At 33.2% G+C, this 25,985-nt stretch overlaps 1 protein-coding gene across 1 annotated transcript in view; it reads right to left on the bottom strand.

Moving 5' to 3' along the window:
* Nucleotides 1-3,832: 3,832 nt before the first annotated feature.
* Nucleotides 3,833-25,985, bottom strand: part of CDH9 (cadherin 9) — a 175,232-nt gene continuing 153,079 nt past the window's right edge. The window contains exons 9-13 of the mRNA XM_081523423.1: nt 13,225-13,361; nt 12,639-12,760; nt 10,871-10,988; nt 10,535-10,786; nt 3,833-4,320 (exon numbers count right to left, since the gene is read on the bottom strand). Of these exons, the coding sequence (XP_081379549.1) occupies nt 3,833-4,320; nt 10,535-10,786; nt 10,871-10,988; nt 12,639-12,760; nt 13,225-13,361 (1,117 nt within the window). The remainder of the gene's footprint in view (nt 4,321-10,534; nt 10,787-10,870; nt 10,989-12,638; nt 12,761-13,224; nt 13,362-25,985) is intronic.

Below are 25,985 nucleotides of genomic sequence, written 5' to 3'. Positions count from 1 at the left end.
TTGACATTCAGAGTAGATGGTAGGAGCAAAGGCTAGTAAGGAAAAACACTTAGAAGCATATTGCAGTAGTCTAGGTAAAACTTTTGTTGTTATAGTCGTTCAGTCGTGTCTGACTCTTTGCGATCCCATGAAATGCAAGACGTCAGTCTTCCTTGTCCTTCACTACTTCCCAGAGTTTGCTCAAACTCGTGTCCGTTGAGTCTAAAAGGTAAGACTTTTAGACCAGGATTATATCAGGAAGTGTGATGAAAAGTAATTATATTTTAAGTAAATTTGAAGGTATATTCAATAGGATTTTCCAAAATATTGAATATTAATGAGAGGAATGAAGGATCACTATAAGGTTTTGGCCTGGGCAAAAAGATGGATCAATTGCCATCAACCTACATAAAAGAGGTAGAGAATAGGACAGATTTAAGAGTGGAAACTTAAGTTAAAATCTGGACATATCTCACTTAATTAAATGCATGAGTGGAAATTGACAATAGCTTTATATATATATTTGGATTATAAAAGAAGAGGTAAAGATAAGTGGAAATTTGGAAATTTTCCATTTACATTTGTAATTATTGGTACATCTATATCAAGATAGAGATATCTATTTTATCAGTAGATAAGAACATCAACATTTAAATAGAAGGGGAAAAAAGATTCAGGCTTGGATTACTCCCAAATACAGAGTTAGAAAGAAAAGGAACCAGAGTAAAGTATTAAGGAAACCCAAAATAATGAAGAATCTTGGGAGCCAATTGTGGTACTTTATCCAGAATAAAGGGAATAATCGACTGGGACCATTTCAATCCTGGCTAAGGTAAGATGCTGTTGCTTTTTTTTTTTTTCTTATTTATTGGCTTGTTTTTGTTGTTAATGATATTTTCTTTACTAAGCTTGATTTTTAAGTCATTGGAATCTATTTCCTTTGTCAGATAACAGGATTGAATGTGAAAGCATTCAGATTGTGTTAAAGTTCTAACAATGTAGGTGGGTTCCTCTCAATGAAAAATATTCAGATATGACTATAGACAGATAGTATATTTTTCTGAAAATTATTGAACATTAAAATAAAACAATGATTAAGCTTTATGTTTGGAAAATTGTTATTCAAATGGATTTTAATTTAATTCTACCTCAAGAGTAAGCAAAGTAATTAATTTATTTTGTTTGAAAAGTAAGCACACATTGTGATAATTTTCTTCAAATATTACCAACTCCACTGTCCAAGAGAATCAAGTAATGGAAACTAATATTATCAAGTTTAATGTGTGCATTTAGTGAAATCAAATTAACCAAATTCAATAGGGTAAATATTATCAATATTTTCCTGGAGAAGTTAGACAATTTTTTACCTGTCAGTTTGGAAATGATCAAATCTGATCTGACTCCCAAAGGCATTATTTACACTGTAGGAATTTTAAGGGTTACTGGAAAATTGTAGTAAGAATTAGTATTACACAGACCTGGTAATTTCTTTGATTGAATCTGATCCTCCAATTTATAGCAGACACAATAATATATCTATTTAAAATATGAAGTCTGCAGCTCTGTCCTTATAAAGACCCCAGTAATTTATCAGTGATTTTCAGATCAAGGAAAGGAAGAACCCTAAAACTAAATTCATTATTTAATTGGTGAAAAATGTAGTCAAATTAACAATTATTTATAATCAAGCTTAAAAATTTAATATGTCTTTTCTATTATCATTATGGTTTTCTTATAGCAATTATAGATCACAACTGAAGCTCAGTTTATTGTGGTGTTCTTAGTATTTATAACATGTAAAACCAGGCAGCGAATGTAACTGCCTAGTCCTCTAGTTCTGATCTCACATAATCTCTTCTCTTTTAAGCAGACGTTACTCATACTGTAATTATGGATCTCCATAAAATGCGTTTGCTTATTGTCACTTATCCCTCTAGTGATTATAGAATAAAGTGATTATAAGAGGCATTAATAGATATCAAATTCATTTTTGTCTGACTACCTTAAGCCACCCTGTATAATCCTCCTCAAATATTTGTCTGATTTATGCTGGAAAATCTCTAGCAATAGGGAAAGGAATTATTTTTAAGTGAAAACTAATACTTTCTGAAATAAAAGTTTTCTGTTTTCTGGGCAATTCCAATAAGAAAATTTTCACATATTTTTTAAGTACCCAGTATATTTTTGTTTTCTTAGCATTAAATTAAATATTTAATATGTGTTAGCTATTGGTGGTAAAATTGTTAAAATAGTCTTTGTCTTTAAATATTTTCCAATATAATAACAAAATACAATACATAAGGGTCTGTTTATAATTTGATAAGTGTTAGCTGTTTTAAAAGACTTGGTAACAGACTAGTTAAAGCCAAACTTTTATATACATTCCACCTAGGAATCACCCTGGGCATGACATTTGCTCTTCAAAGGAGGAGTAATACAAAAGAAAGAAAAAGGTAATTCATGACACAGAAACTGGTACCATGTAATCTCCTTGGGAAGGTTCTTTGAGTTTAGGTTTTATTCCCCAGGCTAAACTAGGGCAAGTTTTCTGAATTGCAGTCTTTCAAAATTTGCAAATGATTATTACACACAGTTTTCCCCTCTCTCTTTATTTCCTATGTCTTAGCCTATCTATATTGTTTTCTGGACACTCCCATTTATTAGCAAAATTTTACATTCCTTAAGTTTTCTTATCTCCAATCTACATGTCTCTCGTGTTCGTTTTTTTTTTAATTTCCTCAAATACAATGGCTTCCAACCTCCTCAACAAAATTATCAGCCAAAAAACTGCAATAATTTATTAATACATATTTTAAATATTTAACCCATATAAGTAATATATTCCATGAATTATCTAATCATAAAAAGGAAAGTCGGAACTATCATTTCTCATTCTGAGAAATATACTATCGTTGAAGGAAGGTTGAGATTTTTTTTAGCATCAACACATTACTGACACATACTTTACTCTCAGATAAAATTCACTGGTTGATCCCATAGGAAAGAATTGTACAAAAATTTAGTTAATTATTCACAGATATACTTATAATATTTTATATTCCAAATGTCTCACATCTTAATCAATGGGCAGACATCAGTGGCTAGATAAACACTTGTCCATATTTGAGAGCTTGAAGCAGAAAATCACAATTCATACCAAAGTTTTTTATAGTCTCATGATATTATAATTCCAAATTACATGCAATAATTTAGCTGCTTTTTCCCTGAGTAAATCATGTTTTACTATTAAAGATGTTTAAAAAATGTTAAAAACAAGATCAGAAGAACTAATAGGAATCAAATAAAATGAAATTTATTTTTATAAATACTATTTTATTTCATAAAAATACAAAAATATAAATATACATTTATAAAAATATGAATGAATTAACACAAAGACATTCTTCAACTAAATAAATATGGCAGTAATAGTCATTCCTATTTCTTTAGGGATATATTTTTTTATATTAATTTACAAAGCAGTTGCACAATGTTTCATTTAATAGTAAAGGTGACTGTAAGTCAGTTAAGAAAACATTATTTATAAAGTTCTTATCTAAGAAAAGGCACAAAAAGCCTTTTAGTATATTTTATTGTTTATTGATGTGATATACTTTCCTTCAGAGATTGTTAGGCAAAGAGGGTGAACTGGTTATTATTACTTTTTAAAATCTATATCATTCATATTCATTCACAGAAACTTACTGATTAAGCAAACTCTTACTAAGACAACACCTACGTATTGTTTGTAATTTTAACTTTTTAAAAATTTCCTCCAAGGAAGAGAATGCAGGCCACTCCATCTAGTAGCAAAGAGAGTACTTCCACCGACATCCATGAAGTCATACCATACTCAATCTCGGTCACTATCATCACCCCCATACATATCAGCAAGTTTTTTAAAACGAGGCCCCCAGTCGCTGAGGTAATCATAATCTTGGTTGCAATCTGCTGTAAGAGATTCCAAAGAACTGAGGGAATCTGCTATGGAATCATTCCCTTCATAGGCATAAGTTGCCAGTGAATCATAAGGAGGTGCACTTGGGTCTGAGTCATTTTCTTTTAGTCTTCGGTGGATAAAATCTTGTACATCAATATTTTCCCACAGAGGTACAGTCCTCCTTATCTGAAAAATTGTTTCAGGCATTACATCCCTTCTAAGTTTACTATCTTCTCTTGCTTCTGGATTCCTTAAAGTGCCAATGTCAAAAGCTTGGGTATCTTCTTCCCCGCCCCCTTCATCGTTATAGGTCACGATGTTGTCCCGGACATCGTCTTTTGAAATTATCAGAGGTTCCTTTTTTCTTTGCCTCTTCAATGCAGCAAAAAGCACAACTAAAACTATTAACAAAAAAACAACAAAAAACAAATATAACAAAGAGACAGAGAGAAAATTGTGAGTTTCCATAATTCTGGTTTAAATACAGCACACTCTTATGTTTGTGACCTTGATGTGGTAAAAGAGGTGTTAAGTTCATTTGGATATAAAGACTAACTACCCTGTACAAATACACCATGATTTGGGCCAAAGACTAGATGTGCTATACAGATAAAACAAAACAGAACAAAAAAAGCAGATAATACAGTGCCATTTACTTGCTTTTGAGACTCAGTCTTCTATAGGGCTCAGGCATTGAAAAACTTTAATTATGGCTAATATATTTAGCCAACTGAGTATATAATAACTCACTTTTCCTCAATGCACATTTGTCTTAAAATATTAAAATTCTAAAACTAAAATCATTATTATTACAAGAGAAATTGAGCACAGATTTTATGTTTTCTTAATGACTTAGGGGATATATGCAAAACATTCAAATTTATCCTCATATACACATAAATGCCTTATATGCATATATTATATGTGTAAATATGTGTCATGTGTATTGTATATACGTATGTATACACACATTATAGACATGTCAGTTCAGTTCAGTTCAGTTCCGACTCTTTGCAATACCATGAATCGCAGCACGCCAGGCCTCCCTGTCCATCACCAATTCCTGGAGTTTACCCAAACTCATGTCCATCGAGTCGGTGAAGCCATCCAGCCATCTCATCCTCTGTCGTCCACTTCTCATCCTGCCCTCAATCCTTCCCAGCATCAGGGTCTTTTCCAATGAGTCAACTCTTCGTATCAGCTGGCCAAAGTATTGGAGTTTCAGTTTCAACATCAGTCCTTCCAATGAACACCCAGGACTGATGTCCTTTAGAATGGACTGGTTGGATCTCCTTGCAGTCCAAGGGACTCTCAAGAGTCTTCTCCAACACCACAGTTCAAAAGCATCAGTTCTTCGGCACTCAGCTTTCTTCACCGTCCAACTCTCACATCCATATATGACCACTGGAAAAACCATAGCCTTGGACCTTTGTTGGCAAAGTAATGTCTCTGCTTTTTAATATGCTATCTAGGTTGGTCATAACTTTTCTTCCAAGGAGTAAATGTCTTTTAATTTCATGGCTGCAATCACCATCAGCAGTGATTTTGGAGCCCAAAAAAATTAAGTCTGACACTGTTTCCACTGTTTCCCCATCTATTTCCCATGAAGTGATGGGACCAGATGCCATCATCTCTGTTTTCTGAATGTTGAGCTTTAAGCCAAATTTTTCACTCTCCACTTTCACTTTCATCAAGAGGCTTTTTATTTCCTCTTCACTTTCTGCCATAAGGGTGGTGTCATCTGCATATCTGAGGTTATTGATATTTCTCCTGGCAATCTTGATTCCAGCTTGTGCTTCTTCCAGCCCAGTGTTTCTCATGATGTACTCTGCATATAAGTTAAATAAGCAGGATGACAATATACAGCCTTGACGTACTCCTTTTCCTATTTGGAACCAGTCTGTTGTTCCATGTCCAGTTCTAACTGTTGCTTCCTGACCTGCATACAGGTTTCTCAAGAGGCAGATAAGGTGGTCTGGTATTCCCATCTCTTTCAGAATTTTCCACAGTTTATTGTGATCCACACAGTCAAAGGCTTTGGCATAGTCAATAAAGCAGAAATATATGTTTTCTGGAACTCTCTTGCTTTTTCAATGATCCAGCGGATATTGGCAATTTGATCTCTGGTCCCTCTGCCTTTTCTAAAACCAGCTTGAACATCTGGAAGTTCATGGTTCACATATTACTGAAGCCTGGCTTGGAGAATTTTGAGCATTACTTTACTAGTGTGTGAGATGAGTGCAATTGTGTGGTAGTTTGAGCATTCTTTGGCATTGCCTTTCTTTGGGATTGAAACGAAGACTGACCCCTTCCAGTCCTGTGGCCACTGCTGAGTTTTCCAAATTTGTTGGCATATTGAGTGCAGCACTTTCACAGCATCATCTTTTAGGATTTGAAATAGCTCAACTGGAATTCCATCACCACCACTAGCTTTGTTCATAGTGATGCTTTCTAAGGCTCACTTGACTTCACATTCCAGGATGTCTGGCTCTAGGTAAGTGATACACCATCATGGTCATCTGGGTCGTGAAGATCTTTTTTGTACAGGTCTTCTGTGTATTCTTGCCACGTCTTCTTTATATCTTCTGCTTCTGTTAGGTCCATACCATTTCTGTCCTTTATCGAGCCCATCTTTGCATGAAATGTTCCCTTGGTATCTCTAATTTTCTGGAAGAGATCTCTAGTCTTTCCCCATTCTGTTGCTTTCCTCTATTCCTTTGCACTGATCACTGAGGAAGGCCTTCTTATCTCTCCTGCCTATTCTTTGGAACTCTGCATTCAAATGGAAATATCTTTCCTTTTCTCCTTTGTTTTCCACTTCTTCTTTTCACAGCTATTTGTATGGCCTCCTCAGACAGCCATTTTGCTTTTTTGCATTTCTTTTCCATGGGGATAGCCTTGATTCCTGTCTCCTGTACAATGTTACGAACCTTCGTCCATAGTTCATCAGTCTATCAGATCTAGTCCCCTAAATCTATTATCACTTCCACTGTATAATCATAAGGGATTTGATTTAGGTCACATATATCTTGGTTTCATCCATTCCCATTGTTGACTTGGTTTTGAAAGCCTGCTTAAAATCTGAAATATAATTCTATATGCTACAATATTAAATTCAAACTTAAAATCATCCTTACCTTCTACTCATCTTACAGAAATTACTTTGTATCTAAGGACTTTCTTGACTTATACAGTTGTTTTCAAGCTTCGAGGCTGATATGTTAATTTTGGTCCCTCTGCATACACTATGAACCCTCCCCACATATGATATGCCTTCTTATTTCTTTTATACTAGTGAAATTTAAACTATTATACATATATTTGATAACAAACACTTGCAAGATAAATACATTTATATACTAAAAATTGCATTTAAAAATGTAAGAAAGACTATGTGATTTCCAACAAAGTATGTTTTCCATTGAAAATGGACCAAGTCCGTTATTTTATATATAAGAAAATTTAAAATTATATAAAGAAAAATTTCCCAAGCATACTTATACATTGCTGGGGAGCAATAAAAGCAAATTTTTCTTACTTTAGGAAAGTTAAAGTGTTTTGGTGGTATTACTGATGTTTCACTGAAAAAGAAGAAAAGTGTTGGGTCAAATTCTATCTTACATTTTTTTCAATCTTTGTTTTGAGATTACAGAAACTAATTTTCATTGAGACTGCACTTCACCATGGCCCTGATGCCCTTGTAACTACCCTTAAGGCCTGTCCAATGCTATTGTTATATTGACCAATGCACTTTCCTCAGCTTCTACTAATTGGTAGAAAGAATACAAAAAAATTATTAGAAATATCTGTACTAACCTGCACCAAGCAGGCTTTTGGTGCTGAGCTATATTCAGAGTCATGCTGGACACATTATAAGAAACTATCCATTAAAAGCAAGATATATCTTTACTCTCTCCTATTAAAGGATGAGCATGTTAATTAAATCCAGTATAGGTCTGAAATCCACCAATCTAGTGAGCCTTGAATTAGAAAAAGAAGGTTCTTTATAAGTTTAATATTGAATGAATTACTGTACATGTGTGTACTCAGTCACTCCATCGTGTCCAACTCTTTGCAACCCTATAGACTGTAGCCTACCAATGTCCTCTGTCTGTGGTATTCTCCAGGCAAGAATATGGGAGTGGGTTGCCCTGCCCTCCTCCAGGGGATCTTCCTCACCTAGGGATTGAACTCACATCTCTTACATCCCCTGGATTGGCAGATGGGTTCCTTACCACTAGCACAACCTCGGGAGCCCAAACTAATTGATAAATCCTATATACGTATAGCACAACAACTGTATAGTCAAATTGCTTTAAGGGTTTCTTAGCTAATATAATGTTTATGCATTTTCACAAATGGCCCTTAGAATCTGCTCTGAGTATTTTCTCCTTTGCCAGGTCAAAATTACCTGCTTCTTTTCCCTCAACTGAGGTTATTAATCTGGGGTATGTGAATGAAATTCAGAGAAGCTAAGATAAGGAATAGAAAAAAAAATGCATCATTATTTTCACTAATTTGTAACCTGAATGTAGCACTTTCTGTCATAAATATCAGCATAAATTGTAGTGATAGTAAGAGTATGGTGACTATCAAACCAATAGAATCATAGACACTTTATATTTCATTATAATTAGGACATATCACAAATGATCATTAGACTTGCACTAAAACAAAGCATATATAAGCACATTTTGCTTTCTGTTTTTTTGTTTGTTTAATTTGGATAAATACATTTCTTTTTGTATTACATGTTTTATTTGATAAGTTTAAATTATTATTCTAAAATGGTCCATAAGTTTCACTTTCACTACCAAAGGTGTTCAAGGAACCAAAGAGGTTAAGAAGTCCTGCTCTAGGTTTTAACCCCTGCCTTATGTTATGGATATAAACGAAGAAGTACATTTCTTCAAACTGTGAAAGGATAGGCCTAAAATATCATGGCCCTTGTTATATCACCGCCTTGCAGAGCCGACTCTCCTAACTACAGAAATATAGCAACTATGTGCAGTCATTAGTATAAAGGCTTGAAATAATGGCAAGAATGGTTAATAAACTTCATAATAAAACCTTATGAATTAGAACACATTCTGACTAAAATAATAGAAAATAATTCCATGTTTAGGTAATAAATTGAAAGGTAAAATATAAGAAGTGTATGCCCTCCATACTGCCCAGGTCAGAAAGATGGCAAACTTTCCTGAATAAAAGAGTCTTCTAGAATTTCTGCATAGAGATTTAGTTGAATAGTGTTATGATATCTAAACTTATTTTGGCAGATGAATATTATTCCCTCATATGCATGTCTTTTTGTGTGTATGTATTATATTAATATTGAAATTAAAAAAAAACTCAAAATATACATATTTCCATCTTGTTCTAAATTAGAGAAGTAGAACTATTTTAGCAAATAAAACAGCATGATATCAGTAGCACTTAGCTGAAAGGGTAAGCGAAAATTTAATCTCCATAGGGATGCAAAAATATTTTACAGAGGAGTTGAAATTTCTAATAGCACATGGACATGCAGACTGCCGCTGCTGATGGTAGTAGAGTTTAAGTTCAAAATCACCCTGATAAATTGTTTTTCTAAATAGTTGGACCATCATAACTGGGACAAATGTTTTCCCCTCACTGGCATCAGTTCCTGGCTGAAGTTCTGCAAGAATATCTGGCCAAAGGGACTTCATCCAGATAGGTTTAAGGGATTTGCAGTGAAAAGGAGCCAACACATATGAGCACTGGAACATAAATTGGGCTAGTGCTCCTGCCCTAAGCATTCATTTTGGATGAGTATTTGATGGAAACAAGTTTTGGGGGAACGTTTTACAGTGGAACAACCACTTAATTGAATTAAATTGTTGTCCTGTTAGGGCATGCTCAAATAAAGCATTTGCAATTGGAAGCATGATTTGATTTAGAAAATATTGCTGAACTAGGTATGGCCACAATGCCATAGTGATATTTTAAAAACTAAACTTAAACATTTTCTTTGGTGGATTGAAACTACATGTAACAAATTTTATGAAAAAATGTCTATATTATTGTGATAACTTAAATATGCTGGTTAATTCCATGTGTGAAATACATGGTAATATTAGGAATATTATTTGTAAAATAGTTTTTTGTTTTGAGGACAATGGTTAGAAAGGTGAATTCTAAAAAAGAATAATCTGGGTTTGAATGCTAGTTAGAACACTTTGTGAATGAGTGACTTTGTATAAGTAATCTAACCTTCTGTAGAAGAATAAAAGTATTTACCTTATAGAGTTGACATAAAAATTTAACCAATTATTAAATGAAGTACCCTTTGAAATGTGACCATATTAGTTCACACTAAACACTATGCATATATAAAATGTATTTTAAAATATCTGTATATATCACTAGTTATTATATCCTTGTTTTTTGGTCTCTTGAAAGCTAGACCTATCCCCCATCAAAAATTCATTTTTTTTTCAATTGGAAGAACAATTTTAATAACAAGCTCAAATTTCCCATCTTTAGCTATAAAGAAGAGTGCTTTTCAGTACACGATCACTGGGTAATGAAGAAGAGAATTCCTTAAATTGAAGGAGCACGTCTCGGGGTCATATCGTTCAGAGGCATGCTTACCAAGCAGTATGATGACGCAGAGAAGAATAGCGATGAGAGCTCCAGTGCTCAGGCCAGCAGAAAGGACCAAGGCTTCGGCATTGCAGGACTGCATGTTTCCTTGATTATCACAAGCGCACACACGAATGGTGAGTGTGCCAGTGCTGCTTTGAATCGGATAATCATTGTCAAAAATTAAAATTGGCAGCAAATATGTGCTCATTTTGTTGCGGCTGTACCCATCTTTTCGAGTCATGATTCCTGCTGTATTATCTGTTAAAAAAAAAAAAAAGTCAGACCAGTCTTAAATTTTGTCTCTTAATGTTTCATAATATGTGTCTTTAAAAATGCTCTTACCTTTATTGTCTACAATAGTGAAGTTTGGATTGAGGGGAAATTCTGGCACTGGTTCAAAAAAGAATTTGTGCCCTCGGGGAGGATCATCTTTGTCCATGACACTGACAGTCTGAATCAACTAAAACCAAAGAAAAATCAATTAAATAGAGCACAAAAAGCAACTTTTGTTATTACAAGACATTTAAAATCAGCGTTTGGGCTTTAAATATATCACTGAAGCTAAACAAAAAAAAAATTCCATTTTGAGAAAATTTTCCAGCATTTTTTATAGCTCTGTCTAATGTAACTTATTTAATGAGGAATAAAAAATGTCAAGTCTCAATTTGCAGAGCACCTCTATGAATCATTGTCTGCTTCCTGGCCACTATTGTATCCATGAAAAGAAATCCAAAATTAGATCACATCAATATCTTTTGCCTTTTGACTTGTTAATATATACTACCAGTCCATTTTATTATGAATTGGTTACCAACATCTTGCCTCCACTAGACAATGACTGTTTCAAAAGCAAAGAACATGACAGATGGATCTTTTAAAAAAAAAAAAAGTGATTATCACAACCACTCCTAGAGATTGAGGAAACTATAAATATAGTTTTGGAAAAATGAGCAATATGCCATATAATACCAGAAAGCAGAAGATTTTAAAGTTTGGGGTGCCATAATTACAATGAGATAGCATACTTTATTCAAAATGTTTGCTCCTCTTTTTAATGGTAGCTGCAAAATTTAGAAGACTATATGAATAAAGCCTTCTAAGGTTTTATAATACACTGCTGAATTTGAGAAATTATAGCGCCTCTCAGCTGTGCTCCCTGTAGGTCAGAGGTGTGCCACAGTGGGAAGATGGAGCAGCAAATGATAGATTGGGCAGTGAAATGCTATGAGCATTTTATCATGGATAAAATACAAAGCCACACATCGGGGTGCCTGTTTTCCAGTCCTGGGTCTGCCATCTGTGTGATTTGTAATCACAGTCATTTAATTACCATTACTTTCAAATTCTCTTCTACGAAAACAAATCATTTCACCACTTCCAGGTATCACAGTCCAACATTCTGTGATGAAGAATTAGTAGAGTTTTGCAGTAGTTTATGTATCCATCATTGTGATTATTGTGTACCCTCTACGTCCATATAAGGTGGTTCAGTGATAAAATACTATATTAGTGTAGAAAGTGAACATATTCTGCATTTTCCTAAAATTAATTTAGTGATGTCTGAAATATTACTTTATAAGATGACCTTGTAAGTCTTGTACAATCTTTTTTATCTCACTAATATTAAATTGAAAAAAATTACAAATAAAATACAACTAATCTCAAACCAAAATGACCTGATTGAGTAACTGAAAGTGGCAAATGTAATCAGCAAGACAATTATTGTGATTTCCTTTATATTAACACAGGTCAATTTTATTTTCTTACTTCATGTTTATTTAATAATATATTTTCATCCTATTCGTGATTATATATCACTACGAGTATAATTATGAATCCAGGTAGGAACTTTTTATATATGTGGTATCTATTATGTACCTGGTATATAAATTAAAGCATATATTATAATTTTCCTATTATATCATAGATTATATAAAATATTTTAAAGCTCATATTTTTAAGATTATTGTGAGTTGTTTGGTATGGGAGATAAAGAACTGACAAAATGAACTGACAATAGTTTTCATGAAAAAACAAAGTCCAAGTAAATTAATGCAATGTCATTTGCCTTGGTGAAGAGGAAAAAATTTTTAAGTTTATAATAACTTACCTGCCCAGGTTTTGCATTTTCACAAACAAATGTTTCATAGTAAGTGGCAAATTCTGGAGCGTGGTCATTTATATCTAGAATTCTGATGAAGACAGGAATGTTGCTACTTTGTTTTGAGTTATCTGCAGTAAGAATATGTGTAAGATTTTAGTCTCATTTAAAGAGTAACAGCGGTATTGTTTGCCCCATTTATAACTTAGCATCACATCATTTCCAGGGTATTCACTTTTTGATTGGATCGCTGATGTATATCTCAGCTTTCTTACATGGTTCAGGTGAAAAACATGATAGAATGAGGAGAATATAATTGAGAGTGAATATTATTTGTAAGATATTCTTTTCTTAGACCGATTATTTTATGATTAGATCGTGTTTTATTCTACAGTAAGATGTAAAAGAAAGCCAAGTTTAAAATGAATGAATATTTGATAATCCTTAAAATAATTTAAAAATCCAACACACTCTAAGTAATTTCTCTCAGTTCTAATAATAAAATCATCCCACTCAGGAAAAAGTCTATTTAATGCTATTATTTTAAGACTTTGGTGAAAAATAATGTGCTCAGATGGATGTATTTCTAACTTACTTATTTCTGTAGCTGTGACGGTTATATTATGCCAAGGAGTTGATTCCCGGTCTAGAGGCTTCAAAGTGAAAATAGAGCCATTTTCTGAGTGGATACTGAAAATCCGGTCCATGTCAGTATGCCGATCAACAGAGTACCTAGCAGGAAAGAGACTCATCATTCCAGGCACTGTTTTAAGATTACAGCTCATCTACCATTTCATAAAGTTAGAGGCAATTCACACAATGGTCTGATAAAGGTGACAAGTAAAATACTGATGATTTTCTTGAATTTTTATTTAGTGTAATTTTCATTTAGACAATTTGATACATTTGACTGATTTCATTATTACTATCCTATGATTATGTGTACTTCAGAGTCATTATTGACATTCGTGAGTCCTTGTAGCAGCATTTAAGTGAGTTTTTAATAGTCACTTGATTTATTCATCTTATCATAGACCTATTGCAGTACTTGAGACATATTAAACAGCCATATTAAATTTGATAGAATCATTTCCACTGGATAAATTGAAATTAAGTTGCAAATAACACATGAAAATGTGTGTACACAGAGTCCTTATAAGTGGATATGCAGAGGCTGTTGTAAAATACATGGCTCTTGAATGGTTCTCTGTTCAAGGATTATTTCAGCTGAATCAAATGTCCCCATCCACTCTCTCCCTTTTGCTTATTTCAAATAAAAACTGAAATGACAAAGGACCGCAGGATTACATGACTCTCTCTCATCAGGGATGTATGTAAGATGTCATCCTAAACTTTGTATTATTCAGTGACTGGCAAAATAATGCCCACCCCTCTCCCATGGATGTCTATCTCCTAATCCCTGGAAACTGTACATGGTTTACTTTACATAGTAAAAGTAACTTCTCAGGTGTGGTTAAGGCTAAAGACATTGAGATAGGAGATTAAATTTGATTATTTGTGTGTGTTAGTCACTCAGTCCTGTCTGACTCTTTGCGACCCCATGGATTGTAGCCTGCCAGGCTACTCTGTCCATGGAATTATTCAGGCAAGTGTACTGAAGTGTATTGTCATTCCCTTTTCCAGAGGGTCTTCCTGAACCAGAGATTGAACCCGGATCTCCCACATTGCAGGCAGATTCTTTACTGTTTGAGCTACAAATTAATCTTACAAACCCTTAAAAGTGGAAGAAGAAGGCAGAAAAGTAAAATTCTAGCTTACATAAAAATCCTTTAGTTACATCAGGCCATGTTAGAGTGTAATAGTTACCATTTTTGCATATTTTAAATTTCTGTTGTTGAATGTTTAATTGAGCCATGTAAGAATCTAAGTGCATCTCACACATTAATGGGAATCTTGGTAGAAACAGATTCTGATTCAGTAGATCTAGCATGGGAACAGTTACTCTGCAATTCTAACAAGCTTAGGTGAATCCAGGTTGTAAAGTCCATTGACAAGGTTTTGTATAACAAGGTTATAGACCATGGGATAAATTGGTTAGAATAAGAACAGCTAAGAGAACAACAATGGCAGAGAACTAACAGACTAATCAGCATCAAGTGGCATCCTCATTTTTCTAGGTCTCTATTAAAGACACTTAGCAAAATGAACTCCCTTTTAATCTGATGATTTTGGAAATTAACAACTCCCATTATGATTCTGTAATATATCCAGGGTTGGGCACTGACTTTGACAAAAATTAGTAATAGATATTTAGGTTTCTAAACATTGTAAAACATGGCAATTTTTGACATACTGGATGAAAATGGATTTATGTAAAGACTATGTTTTTATGTTTGGGTTATTGTAATAAAATACACATGACAGTCTACTTTTATAAGAAATATGCTTAACTTAAGGGATCCATTAGTAAATTCAGATTTCAAAAATAATTTTAACAATATAGTATGTGATGTGCTTATGTAATTTATTTTCTGCTAAATTTTGTAAATTTATTATTTCAAATGCACAAATACAGTTCAAAGTGAGTATTTGGGCATATGGAAATATACATATTAATGTATATATATATTGGATTTCATCTTAAGATGGAATAGCTGAAAGCTTTGTATACTTGTTCTCAGATTTCTTTCTGTACTTCTCTTCCCAGATATGAAACCAAGTCAGTCACCTCCTTGTTATACTTTGGACATGTTGTGCAATGGACAGAGAGTTATATGGAAATGGTAGTATCCCATTATTTTTGCAAATGGAGTAGGAAGTGCAACATATGCAAGTATTATTGCTTGAAAATTCCATGGAGAGAGGAGCCTGGTGGGCTGCAGTCTGTGTGTGTGTCACAGAGTTGAACATGACTGAAGCGACTGAGGACACTTTTTGCAATAATTATGATTGTAATTTTTCTGCATAGCTGTTATAAAAAGAATTTGGAGATTTTTTAAAAACCCAAGTGACATTTGGTCCCTGTCCAAGAATACCTATCCTTCTGGTGTGGGAAATCCTAAGTAAATAGAGAGTAGTATAAAACCCAGATACAAAAATAATTACATAAGTGCATTTTAGTGTGTATGTATACATTTATGTATATTTCCTAGAGACAAAAGTTATGTTGGGTTATAACTAAGAATTAATTGTCAGCAAAGGATCTGAGATAGTTCTTTTTTTTTTTTAATAAACATCAGTGTATTAAAATCAAGACTAAAAGTCTTATGAAATTTTCTCTTTTTAATTTTTATTGCTTGGTGGTGGTTGTGGTTTAGTTGCTAAGTCAGGTTCAACTCTTGTGACGCCATGGTCTGTAGCCCACCAGGCTTTTCCATCCATGGGATTTCCCAGCAAAAACACTGGAGTGAGTTGCCATTTCCTCCTCCAGGGGATCTTCTGGAACCAGGGATCCAACTGGAGTCTCCTGCTTTGCAGGCAGATTCTTTACTGTTGAGCCATCAGGGAAGGTCTTTAACTGCTTACGTAGTATTAAAATGAAGCAAGATAGAGTGTTTTCTATCTCTAGGTTTCAATTTTCCTAAAATTTAGCCCTTAATGTAGCTTGAGAGTTACTGGAATATTTCAAAAAAACAATTTTTTTCTAAAATACTTAGACCAAATTTTGCTTATCAATACAAACAATCCTAAAAGAAACACAAAGAAAGTAAATAAAAGAGCACAACCCAATCACTTCTATGTGTTGAATGAAACTCATTTCATAATATTCACCTTTATATTTTTATCCCCATCTTTGGAAAGTTCAGTAGCTAACCATAATCGCTTGTTGCTGAATAGATCTCTGATTTCTTCCTATCATTTGCATCAGAGATTAAGAGGAAAATAAAAAAATTTTTGTTCCCATTGTTACTTGCCCTATAGATCTGTGTGGGAGTTTCTGTGATTGTGGAATAATTAATAATTCTTACATTACATAAATCTAGCTTTGATTGGCACTTGTGTGGCATCAAAATAAGTCCGTGTTTCTGGCTGCCCACTCTTAGGTTCAACCTTGAAAGGTTCAACCGTCTTTAAGTTAAGAATTCATGAAGAATCACTTTGATGATTTATAAATAGTTCACTTTAATATTAACACTGCAAACTTCTGGGTGTGTATTTATAAGTTTGCCCCATTGCAAATTATGTCTTGCCATTTCTCAAAGGCCAGAGATAATTTTCATTTATTTAGCAACCAATGTTCTATTTTGAACACAGAATAGGATGTTCTGGTTTACCTATTAATAATAAATACACCAGATTACAACAAACGGCCAAAAAGAGGCTGATAAACAGTGCAAGACAAACCTGTCTCTATGCCTCAGCAGATGGTTTAATAAAACAATTTTTTTATTGATCTCCTTGTATTAAATTTTAATAATAAGTTTAAAAAAATCATTGGCATGATTTTTTGAATGAATACCTTATGCAGAAACAGGAACCAATCATATAGGCAGCAAAAATAGCAAGATCAAAAGGTCACAATAAAGAGGAGATTGTGGAACCTAAGACCTGGTTCTAGCTTGTTTTCTTTGTGGTTGTTGTTTGTTTGTTTGTTTTTCAAGTTCTACAATTAAGAATCAAACACATACATGTATATGCATGGCTGAGTCCTTTTGCTGTTCACCTGAACCTACCACAACATTATTAACCGGCTATATCCCAACATAAAATAAAAAGTTTAAAAATAAAGAAATAAAATAGATAACCAATAAGGACCTATTGTTGTCACAGGGAATTCTGTTTATATTCTGTAATGACCTAAATGGGAAAATTTGAAAAAGAACCGATATATTTATAGGTATAAGAAAATGTGCTTCCCTGGTGGCTCAGACTATAAAGAATCCTCTTGCAATGCTAGAGACCTGGGTTTGCCCGCTGGGTTGAGAAAATCTCCTAGAGGAGGGCATAGCAACCCACTCCAGTATTCTTGCCTGAAGAATCCCCATGGACAGAAGAGCCTGGCAGGTGACAGTCCATAACGTTACCAAGAGTCAGACAGGACTGAGTGACTAAGCACATCATCACTCTTCTGTACACCTGAAACTAACACAACATTGTTAATCAGCTATACTCCAACGAAAAAAAAAAAAAAGATTCTTGAAAAAGAAGCAAACACATAGATGATCCCTGTATTTTCACCTACTACAAAAATGTCAGTTAAATTACAGACACCAGAACAAATCAACAAATCAGTAATATGCAGAAATATATCAGGGATAGCATTCCTTTCCCTTTTCTGTATCCCAGGTACATCTTCCACTAAGTCAATATACTTAGGCTGTGAGTTTGATAATCACTTTTTCAGCTACTACTTTCCAGAAATGTGTCTTCCAGCTACAAATTGAAACCTTCCTTGAGAATGTGGCTATATTGCTTGAACAAATAATTCATAACATTTTTTGGAAATACCAGTGACATAATTTTGAAATTACCATTATTTTACTCTCTGTAATGAAATCAAACAAATATTATGAAAATACTAATATATATGAAGGCACGTATTCCAGTTTATTGTGGAATCATGTACTTTACTGTGATATAACTACATTTCTCACCAGCAAGTTTGTTTTGTACTTCTCTGCATGACTGCTGTAAAACTGATTTCTTCTAAAATTTGTTGAATTTTAAATATGTTGAGCATAAAATAAGTGTGAAATGAGACAACATACTCTTTCAGAAACTGTAAAGCTATAATCAACCTTAAAACTTAGGAAATCCAGGATAACTAATGAGGTGACATAGAGTTGACAACAGCTGCTAATTGTAACCAGAATCTTACATTGCAAGTGGCAGCTGTATTTCAGAAAATATGTTTCATGGACAGATTTACTGGTGGGTGAGAATTACTTCCCAAACTTTCCCTGGTAAATGTTTCTCCATGATGTTTATCATCCTATTCTGGCTCTGGAGATCTGTCGGCCTTCTAAATGATTCAGAGAAACAAAAGAGTCAAATATTACAATGCTGTCTTCTGGTTGAATTACTGATCGTTTTTCACACTGTAATTGAATATCTAAAGCTTTTTTTTACATACATTTTTATGCTAACAAGATGAGTTTAATATTATATTTTCAGCCACGGCCCTATATTTTATCAGATTTAGCAGTATAATTTTAGAAGCATAATTTCAAATTCATTTGTTCCCCAAATATTTTTCTTCCCTTTGTCACAATTCTTGAGATTCTACAGGTAAAACTACTGCTCATTGTTTTTTTAAGATGTAAGTACCCTATAAAAGTAAATATTTCTGGTAGAGCTATGAATTTAAAAATGCATTAGCCACTTTTATGTATCATAAAAAAGGTTGCAAGTTTTACTACCAGTCTTTGACCAAGAATTTTTTCTCCTGAAATTGTATCATGTGGAAATTATCAGATATAATGTATGAGATATAGACTCACACACTGAGTCAGACACGACTGAGTGACTTTCACTTCACTGCATATATATGTATATGTATATATATATATATATATATATACACATATATATAGACAATAGAAGTTTATTACAAAAGGTAATGACATTAGCAAATATTTACAATTAGTAAAATACATAAATCCATAAATATTACAGTATTTCTATTTAATAATAAATAATTAGGAGATTGATAAGTTGTTTGAAAGATGAAATACTTGATGGAAGTAGAATACATAGCACTGGTGTATCTACTGAGGGGATAATTATAGACGTCTTATTTGCTGCAAAATTATCTGTGCAATACATTTTTCTAAAATGAATGGCTATAATTATATAATCTTGAAAACTTGAAAGCTTGAAAAGATATGAATGTTCTCACATATAAAATAACAGGGACTAGATTTACCACCTGTTTCCACACTAAAAGCAAGATGAAATATACAAAACAATTATTTGTGAAGTATTAGATGCCAGGAGACAGAGAGGGTAATTCCTGGGGAAAGGGAAGAAATGATGCAATCCTTAAAAGTGGCTTTGGCCGGGAGGGTTTCCAGGCAATAACACAGGAAGTGGGAGCCCATATTTTCTGTCAATCTCTTGAATTCAAGAGATGATTCTGAGGGTCCAAGGAGACTAATGTGGGCTACAGTTTTCTGGATAGAGGACTTCAGGGGATAGAACTTCACAGAGAACCACAGAAATATGAAGAGAATCCCACTCAACTCTTCAGCTGAGTACTGGTCAGCATACACATGAGAACAAGTAAAATCTATGGCTTCCATAGATGTAACCAATTATAAGGTCTGGCGGGAGCAAAGTTGAACTGGCATGTGTCTGTTTATAATTCTAGTTCCCACCAGCCAAAGTGGAAAATTCATCACTCATGGGGCTTTGCTGGACTATTCAGAAATGTCTTAACTGATTTATGGGGCAAAACCAGTTACAGACAAAGGGCTGCTGAAGCAAAAGCCAAAAGGTTTAAGCTATTTCAAGCAACTTAGCTACACATCTGAATACAGTTCAAGAGTATTTATAAAAATGTAAAGTTGTCACACACTAAATACAGTATAAACAAAATATTTTTTGTGCAATCGGAAATCACAGGTAAATATGGAATGGGAAATGTGACTGCAAACAAAAATCTGTCAACTAAAACTCACTCGGATATTATACAGTTGACAGAATTAGCTGACAATGATATTTTAACAGTTATTTTAAATGCATTCTGAATATTTAACTTGGAGAAGGAAATGGCAACCCATCCCAATATTCTTGCCCAGAGAATCCTATGACAGAAGAGTCTGGTAGGCTATAGTCTGTACAGTTGCAAAGCGAGGAAAGAATAAGGAGATACATATATATCTATATCTATCTATCTATCTATATATATATATTCCCTCATAAAGCTTCTAGAAAAGAAACTACAGTCTGTGAGTTGAAAATCATCCTCTGATGGAATTAAAGCAGGTTAGGTATTGCAAAAAAAAAAAAAAAAAGATTAGTAAACTTTAAAAGAAGAATGAATGGGAACTATTTAAAATGACTAAGGTGAGGGAGATTAAAAAATTAGAGCACCAGTGAGCTGTGTTGCACTTTTAAGAGACCTAACATAATTAAAATTAAATGATCTGATAGAGAGGAAGGTCGGGCAAAATTATTGAAGAAACAGTGGTTGAAAAGTTTTCCAAGTTTGAAAAAGCCATAAACTCACAGATCCAAGAAGCTTAATAAACACCAAGTACAAAATATATGAAGCATATTATAGAAAATGTCACATCATAATCAAATTGCTTAAAGCTTTTGACAAAATTTAAATGCATCCCAAGGAACAACTAACTTATTAAGACAAAAATAAACATAAAGACATTTCAAAATATTTACTTTAGATCTAGAAAAAAGCAACAACTACCCTCAATCTAAAATTTTATACCCAGCAAGAAAAGAATGATAACATTAAAAAAGGAAATATAGAAGAATGCAAAATAAAGCACAGTATTAATCCAAACAAGGCAGAAAATAGGAATGGTGAAACAAAGAAAAGATAGAGCAATTAGAAAACAAATAGCAAATAGAAAACAAACATGTGGTATATAATAACTGAGATAAAAAATACACCAGAAGGAATCAGCAGATTATGTGATACAGAGGAATTGACCAGAAATCTGGAAAACAGAGTAGTGGAAATCATTGAAGATAAATAACAAAAAGGAAAAAAAATATATAAAAATAAAGGAGCAAAACTTGCAAGACTTCTAGTACAACATCAAGCACTATAAGATTCATATTTTGTGGTCCAAAAGAAGAGGAACAGAGAAACAGGAAGAGAGCTTATTTGAAGACATGATAGCAGAAAAATTTCCTAACCTGAGAAAGGAAACAGGCATCCAGGCCAGGAAGCACAGAGTCCAAATCAGGACCAACCCAAAGAGGACCACACCAAGACATATTGTAATGAAATGAGAAAATTAAAGAGAGGATATTAAAATCTGGAAGGGAAAAGCAGCAAGATATATATATAAGGGAATGCTCATAGGCTATCAGTCAACTTTTCAACAGTTACTACACAGGACAGAAGAGAATGACACAGTACATTTAAAGTGATGAGAGGAAAAACCTACAAGCAATAATATGCTCCCTGGCAAGATTTCACTCAGATTTGATGGAGATATCAAAGGTTTTATAGACAAACAAAAACTAAAGAGTTCAGAACCATAAAACCAACTTTAAAGAAAATTTAAAGAGATTTCTCTGAATGAAAATAAACAGCTGAACTAGAAATGTATAAAAAAAAATCTCATTTGTAAAGGTAACTTTACAGTAGAGGTGGTAAATCAATGATGTATGACACTAGTAGAAAGGTTGAAAGACCAAAATAGTAAAAATAATGCATATATACAACAAGTAGTTAAGGGGAACTTAAAACAAAAGGATGTAAAATATGATATCAAAAACATTAAATGTAGAGGGGATTTGCAGAAGTAAAAATGCAGGGCTGACTATTAAAATCTGTTTGAACTTAAGACATATGCAGCTTGAAATTCATATATATATATATGAATCTATAAAAACTCATATATATATACACGAATCTATAAAAAATTCATATATATATATATATATATATATGAATTGATATACATAAACCTCATGGTAATCACAACCTCATGATAACTCCCAACAAACAAAAATTCAGGACCAGATGTCTTCATAGGTGAATTCTACCAAATATTTGTAGGAATTAAAACCTATCCTTTTTAGACTACTACATAAAATTTTAAAGGAATGGATAATTCTGTATGCATACTAAGAGGACAATATCATCTTGAACCACTCAAATATCCATACCAGATACATTCATGCAAAAGAGAAAGGAATCCAAACCAAAGACTGAAGGCAACCATCAAATCAGAAGGCAGAAGAGAAAAGGAAGAGGAAAGGAACAAAACAGCACTACAAAACAACCCCAAAACCATTAATAAAGTGACAGTAGGTGCATAGCTATCAATAATTACCTTAAATCCAAAGGACCAAACGAAAACAAAAACAACAATACAAAACATTTGGGACACAGCAAAAGCAGATCCAGAAGGGAAGTTTATAGCAATGCAAGCCTATCTCAGTTAACAAGAAGAATCTCAAAGAGACAAACTAATTTTACACCTAAAGGAACTAAGAAAAGAAGAAAAAATAAAATCCAAAGTTAGTAGAAGAAAAGCAGTTATAAGAAGCAGAAATACATGAAATAGATACTAAAAAACAAGCAAACAAAGAAACAATAGGAAAGATCAACAAAACTAAGAATTAGTTCTTTGTAAAAATAAACAAAACTGATGTACTTTTAGCCAGAGTCATTGAGAAAAAAGAGAGTGGGTCCAAATTAATAAAATTAGAAATGAAAAAAGAGAAGTTACAACTCACAACACAGTCCTCAATAAAACTAAAAGAAAAAAAAAATTCCCTATTATGGACAATGGAAAAGACAATGAAAAACTAAACCAAATTCTGAGGGACAAAAGCCATGGGTTACTTTTTGTATAAGTTCATCCTTGAGGCTCTGCTATGTACTACTGAATTCAGTCATATTAGTTTATGAGCGTGAAACCTTGTTATTTATCTCTAAAAATCAGGCCTAGAAAGCAGAAAATATAGGCTAAAGAATTGGCTGTGCATTCAGATCAACAATAGTTTGAATCCTCAGCCTGCCAGTTATTTGTAAAGCTCCTTAAACTCTTTGCATCTCTATCTCTATTTATTTTTAATAATATAGCTGTACATGTCAATGCTGAACTCCCAATCTATCTCTTCCCCTGCGCTTCCCCTCGAGTAACCACAAATTTATTCTCTTAAGTCTGTGAGCTTCTCTGACAGCTCAGTAAGGAAAGAATCGCTTGCAATGCATGAGACACTGCAGAGGCGAGCTCGATCCCTGGGTTGGGAGGATCCCCGGAGAAGGAAATGGCAACCCACTCCAGCATTCTTGGAGAATTCCATGAAAGGAGGAACCCGGCGGGATATGGTCCATAGGGTCGGGAAGAGTCAGACGTGACTGAGCGACTAACACACACACACACACACACACACACACATATGCATAACTGAATCACTTTGTTGTACACCTGAAATTAATACAACAGTGTTAATCAACTATGCTCTAATATGAAATAGTTTATTTAAAAAATATAGGTGATAACAATGTACTTGCCATATAATATTGTGATGAGATTTAAATGATCTGATACTTTGGATAGTTTCCTGCTCATACCAAGGGCACAATAAATAACAATTATTTTATAGAGGAAAAGATAGACAAAATATTTGAGTCTCATATCATGAATCTGATGCCACCATTTGAGTAGAAAAGCATTTTGTTGCTTATCACTTGATTCAATGAAAAGATTAAAACCTTTGTGTAGAAAGGGGTGTTAAAATGATTAAACTAAATAAAATCCTGATGTTATCTGAATAAATAAACAAATATCCTTGGCAACATGGAAAATCAGCTTGCCTTTCTCAAGTTAATCAACATTCATTGAATTCCTATATGCAAGATATACCAAATGAATGAGAAAAGATTATTAAGAGGCTGTCTCCTTTATACTGCGGAATGCTCAGTAGTAGGGCAATAGATGGTTCTTAATCTAAAAGAGTCAATATCCTGTCATTTGTCTGAAACTTTCCAACAGTGGGTATTATTAACAGACAAAAGGTAAAATCAATGACTTTGTTGAAAACATAAATGTGGAATTTTAAGCATAAATATTTGGTATCACAAATACTAGGTCTAAATGAAGGCACAGCCAACACTGGCTACTATGTTTTTGGAAACTGCAAAATCTATCAAGAATAGATATTTATTGAGCATTTATAGCTATTGGTATCTACAGTCTCTTATGCATTTTTATATACATGGTAAGTTATTTCTATTTCAATACTGCAAAGAACACAAAAACACTCTGAACTTCCTTTTGTTACTTACAAAAATAAATTCACATATAAGAGATGCCAAAGCCAATCAGCTAAACTCAATTTCTATAAAAGGTAAATAAACATAATTTTGGATGTAAACCTGCTGGAACATACATGTAGATCACTGGAAAACTAGATTGCTTATTTCATTTTAAGAATTTTGTTTTATACAACATGATAATGTAAAATTAATACTCTTTATGCACGATGATATAAAAGCATCAAATAATCTTTCATTCATTGGTATTATGTTTTTAAATTAATGTTAAACAACATACAAATATATGATTTGAACCTGAACATTTACTTAAAAGAGAAAGTTACATAAATTCTCTTCTAATTGACCTAAAACTAGCCAAATAGTTCAAGCTAAACTCTGAGTACTAAGTATGGGTTAGAATTTCATGAATTGCTTCTTTATTTTAAAAATATATTAATTAACCAACAAATTAAACTTAGTGTATATTTAGTGCAAAAAATGTTGCTTTGTAAATTAACATGAATAGTTATTACATCTTAAGCTAAATTTAATGCCTATATATTTAGTGTTGCTCTCATTGATTTTCTATGTATGATATATGACATGAATTGTAGGAAATTTGGGCATTCCCAATACATATTTAATTATTTAGTTTCCTTAATTAATATTAAATTTTAAAAATTGTATGAAATATAGGTCATTTTACAATGTGGTGTTAGTTTCTGGTATACAGCAAAATAGTTCAGTTTACACTACATGTAAATATATATATTCTTCTTATACATTGCCATCCATTATAGGTTATTACAAGATATTGAATATAGTTCCCTATGCTACATGGTAAGTACTTGCTGGATAAAAAATTAAATTTTAAACAAAGTATAATTTTAGGTATTTTATTATACTAGTCACACATTAACAAACAATATAGTATTTGTTTCTTTAGTCTTCTTTGTCTTCGTCAGCATACCTACTCATCTTCATCCACCCATCCTATTTATCAATTTATATCACAATTACATTTATATTCTCCTTAAGCATAACTTGAGCTGCCCTGGTGGCTCCGATGGTAAAGTATCCACCTGCAATGTGAGAGACCTGGGTTCGATCCCTAGGTTGGGAAGATCCCCTGGAGAAGGGAATGGCTACCCACTCTAGTATACTGGCCTAAAAAATTCCATAGATAGATGAGCCTGGCAGGCTATACACTCCACGGGATTGCAAAGAGTTGGACATGACTAAGCCATTTTCACTACACTTCACTTAAGCATAAATTATGGCACATTTGAAAGCTTTGAAATGTTAATACAATCTTCAAACTTTGAGAAATTATTACACTATTCTGCACAAATAATACTAATTTTTAATAATTTCACTGTTCTCAAATATCACTACTGTCTTTACCAATCCTGTGTGTTATTAATAGAATATAGTTGATAATTTGTTTCCCAAAATTTTTTATGTAAAAAGTGCCTGGGGAATAATTTCAA

Source organism: Giraffa tippelskirchi, chromosome 8 (assembly GCF_054371585.1).
Source record: "Giraffa tippelskirchi isolate mGirTip1 chromosome 8, T2T-mGirTip1v1.2.pri, whole genome shotgun sequence".
Taxonomy (NCBI): domain Eukaryota; kingdom Metazoa; phylum Chordata; class Mammalia; order Artiodactyla; family Giraffidae; genus Giraffa; species Giraffa tippelskirchi.
The sequence above is the reverse complement of the archived record's forward strand: the minus strand, read 5'-3'. Positions and strand labels throughout refer to the sequence as shown.